Source organism: Primulina eburnea, chromosome 16 (assembly GCF_022965805.1).
Source record: "Primulina eburnea isolate SZY01 chromosome 16, ASM2296580v1, whole genome shotgun sequence".
NCBI lineage: Eukaryota > Viridiplantae > Streptophyta > Magnoliopsida > Lamiales > Gesneriaceae > Primulina > Primulina eburnea.
In genome coordinates, this window is record NC_133116.1 from 9,873,694 (window position 1) to 9,877,684 (window position 3,991).

The 3,991-nt window shown below is 41.5% G+C and overlaps 1 protein-coding gene across 1 annotated transcript; it reads left to right on the top strand.

Moving 5' to 3' along the window:
• Nucleotides 1-2,086, top strand: LOC140816963 (uncharacterized). The gene is made up of 2 exons (XM_073176483.1): nucleotides 1-1,463; nucleotides 1,712-2,086. The coding sequence occupies exon 1, from the start codon at nucleotides 282-284 to the stop codon at nucleotides 1,449-1,451; it is 1,170 nt and encodes a 389-aa protein (XP_073032584.1). The 5' UTR covers nucleotides 1-281; the 3' UTR covers nucleotides 1,452-1,463; nucleotides 1,712-2,086.
• The last annotated feature ends 1,905 nt before the right edge of the window (nucleotides 2,087-3,991 follow it).

Below are 3,991 nucleotides of genomic sequence, written 5' to 3' on the forward strand. Positions count from 1 at the left end.
ATAATACAATTCTTCTAGCCTAAAATCATGCTTGTACAATATTCTAGCAATATTCTAGGCTTAGTTTATGTTTATAATTAGCTTGATTATTGTACATATCTCTATCCTTAATTTACGTTTGTACATTGTATATTAACCCCATTCATGAATGAGAAGAAGCAAGGGATTAACTCTATCATGGTATCAGAGCTCTAGGATTTTCTATTCCTAGGATTCTCCCTACTCACGCAGCCCTCGAACCTCTTTTTTTCTAACTTCCTTTCTTTCCATTCATCCTCATCATGTCTGAAATCAAAGAAAAATTTGACCCTGCCCTCTCCATAACCAATGTGAAATCAGTCATTCCCATCACATTGGATAATGAGACAGGGCAATACCATTCATGGGCTGCACTTTTCAAAGTTCAACTTAGGGTTCATAATCTCCTTGAACACATTCATCCCCCAACGGAGGCTAAAGAAAAGGAGATATATGAAGCCAAAAAGGCTGCTGACCCTGAACTTTGGCGGCGTCTCGATGCCGCTGTCTTGCAATGGATTTATAGTACAATCTCTCCTGATTTACTTCATGCCATCTTGTTTAAAGACGATTCTGCAGAGGCTGCATGGGTGCGTTTAGAGGGCATATTTCGTGACAATAAGGGCTCTCGTGCTACTCATCTCGAAGAAGAATTGGCCGCTGTCGACTTTGCCAATTTTTCATCCATTGATGCTTATTGTAATCATGTGAAATCTTTGGCGGACAGATTAGCCGACGTCGATGCAAATGTGACCAACAGCCGTCTCGTTCTTAAACTCACGGGAGGGTTACCGGAAGCTTATTCTGGGGTTGTTGATTACATTCAGAATCAGGATCCTTTGCCTACCTTTGAAAATTGCAGGTCTCGCATTAAATTGCGGGAAAGAACAATTAAAAGTGCTGCAGCCAAGGAGGGTGGTGGCGCAACCTCTTTACTCGCCACTGCAAATGGCACTCAACCCTTGGATGATGCTCACTCACCCAATACTGCCGGCAGGACTAATAATAATCACAGCAAGAACAAAAAGAAAAATTATGGCGAGGTAACTACCAATCCAACCGTGGAAGGAATAACGGCGGTGGCGCCGCCAATGGCGTTGGAAATTCTGTTTTTGCCACAAACCCACAGCAGCCACGTCCCTGGCAGTGGCAGAATCCTTGGGGCAACTGGGCACATCAACAATGGGGAGCTCCATGGGCCATTCCACCGTGCCCATTTCCTTCTAGTCCATGGCAGCAACAACCTAGGAAAAATTACCCTAATAGGGCATCTGGTGTTCTTGGCCCAAGGCCTCAGCAGGTTTATACAGCTTCTTATGCTTCGTCTAATGCCGAATACATTCCTACGGATGTCGACACAGCCATGCACACCATGTCGCTCTCTCAGCCAGATGGAAACTACTACATGGACTCCGAAGCGACATCTCACATGACGACGGATCAAGGTATATTTTCCTCTTATTTTAATTCGAGCAATAATCATCATCATATTGTTGTTGGCAATGGCCATTTGATTCCAATTATTGGTCATGGAAGTACTTTTTTGCCTAAACCTCACCCACTTTTATCCTTAAACAATATGTTACATGCTCCTAAACTCATCAAAAACCTCATCTCGGTTCGTAAATTTACCACCGATAACTCTGTTTCTGTTGAATTTGATCCTTTTGGATTTTCTGTGAATGATTTACAGACAGGGACCAAAATCATGAGATGTGACAGCATGAGTGATCTATATCCTATCTTCTCAAATAATCAACCCACGAAATCATTCTCCCCCTCGGCTCTCACGGCTTTGTCCTCTACCCTGTGGCATAATCGTCTTGGACATCCGGGAGACAATGTTTTACATTCTCTTTGTCAAAGCAATTTAATTTCTTGTAATAAAGCTTCTAAACAATCATGCTTCTCTTGTCCTCATGGTAAACTTAAAAAGTTGCCTTTTAGTGACTCTATGTCAGTTACTACTTTACCATTTGATATTATTCATAGTGACTTGTGGACTTCACCTATTGTAAGTTCAATTGGGCATCGCTATTATATTATTTTTCTTGATGGTTTTAGTAAATTCTTGTGGACCTATCCTCTTGCTAAAAAATGACAAGTTTTTCCATACTTCAAAGCTTTTCATGCTCTTATCAAAACTCAATTTGAACCATCAAAACTTTTCAATGTGATAACGGTACAGAGTTTGTTAATGGTTCATTTCAAAGATTATGCATTGATAATGGCCTTTGAATTCGTCTCTCTTGTCCTTACACTTCACCTCAAAATGGAAAGGCCGAAAGACATATTCAATCAATCAATAATATAATTCGCACTTCCCTTGCACATGCATCTATTCCGGGTTCTTTTTGGCACCATGCACTTGAGACGGCTACCTACCTTCTCAATGTCCTCCCTGCCAAAGTTCTAGGTTACTCATCTCTAACTCATATTCTTTATAAACAAGATCCTTCCTTTTCTCATCTCCGCGTTTTTGGTTTCCTTTGTTTTCCCCTTTTTTCTTCCTCCAAAATTAACAAGCTACAACAACGCTCCACCCCTTGTGCTTACTTAGGTTACCCTCATAACCATCGTGGTTATAAGTGCTATGACATGTCAACCGGAAGAATTTTTGTGAGTCGTCACGTGCATTTTATTGAAAATTAATTACCATTCTCCAAGATTCATACTGTTTCATCTTATGAATACGATTTCTTAGACAATGGCATACCTCATTTTCTACTTCACCAAATGCACAACCATAGCCCACAAAATTCATCCTCTCACTCTCAGTCTACGGATCAGCCTAGCACTGTCACATCTCCAGCCCCACATCTGTTTCGGCCCCATTTGGCTCTCAAGCTCCACCTATTCCCCCTACTTCTACAAGTCAGCATGTGACCCAAATAAATTCCCCTCAACCCATGGCACGACTGAACCCAGTCAGCAGTTCTCTGCTACCTACCACCGCTACAAGGACAAAGTTACAATCACAGCCCAACACATCTTCACCCAGGCCGAGTACTACTCATCCCGTGTCTCATGGAATGACGACCAGAAGTAAACATGGAATTTTTAAACCCAACCACAAATATGACACTAATTTGAGCTCCACGACCACTACAATCATTTCACCCATACCAAAAAATCCAGTAGATGCTCTCCATGACTCAAATTGGAAGGATGCAATGATATATGAATATAATGCTCTTATTAAAAATAAAACATGGAAATTAGTGCCTCGTCCACCTAATGTGAATATTATTCGGTCTATGTGGATTTTTCGTCATAAACGGAAATCTAACGGTGATTTTGTGCGGTATAAAGCCCGTATTGTAGGTGATGGCAGCTCTCAAAAGCAAGGTATGGATTGTGATGAAACCTTTAGTCATGTGGTTAAGCCTGCTACCATTCGGGTTGTTCTGACCATTTCCTTATCACATTCTTGGCCAATTCACCAGCTTGACGTCAAGAATGCTTTCTTACATTGCCATCTCCATGAAACAGTGTATATGTATCAACCATTGGGATTCAAAGATCCCAAATATCCTGATCATGTTTGCTTGTTACAAAAATCTCTCTATGGCCTAAAACAGGCTCCACGGGCCTGGTATCAGCGTTTTGCAGACTATATCTCCTCCATTGGGTTTTCTCACAGCAAATCTGATCATTCACTGTTCATTTATAGGAAGAGTTCTGATGTTGCATATATTCTACTATATGTTGATGACATTATTCTCACAGCTTCCTCCGATAATCTTCGCAAGTCTATCATGTCCCTTTTGGCATCGGAGTTCGCCATGAAGGACCTTGGTCCATTGAGTTATTTTTTGGGGATTAGTGTTACCAAACATACGAATGGCCTCTTCCTTTCGCAGCAACGATATGCCGAGGAGATACTAGAACGGGCTGGCATGACCAACTGCAGCACGTGCCCTACTCCAGTTGGCACTAAGTCCAAACTTAGTGCCATTACATATGCTCCTTT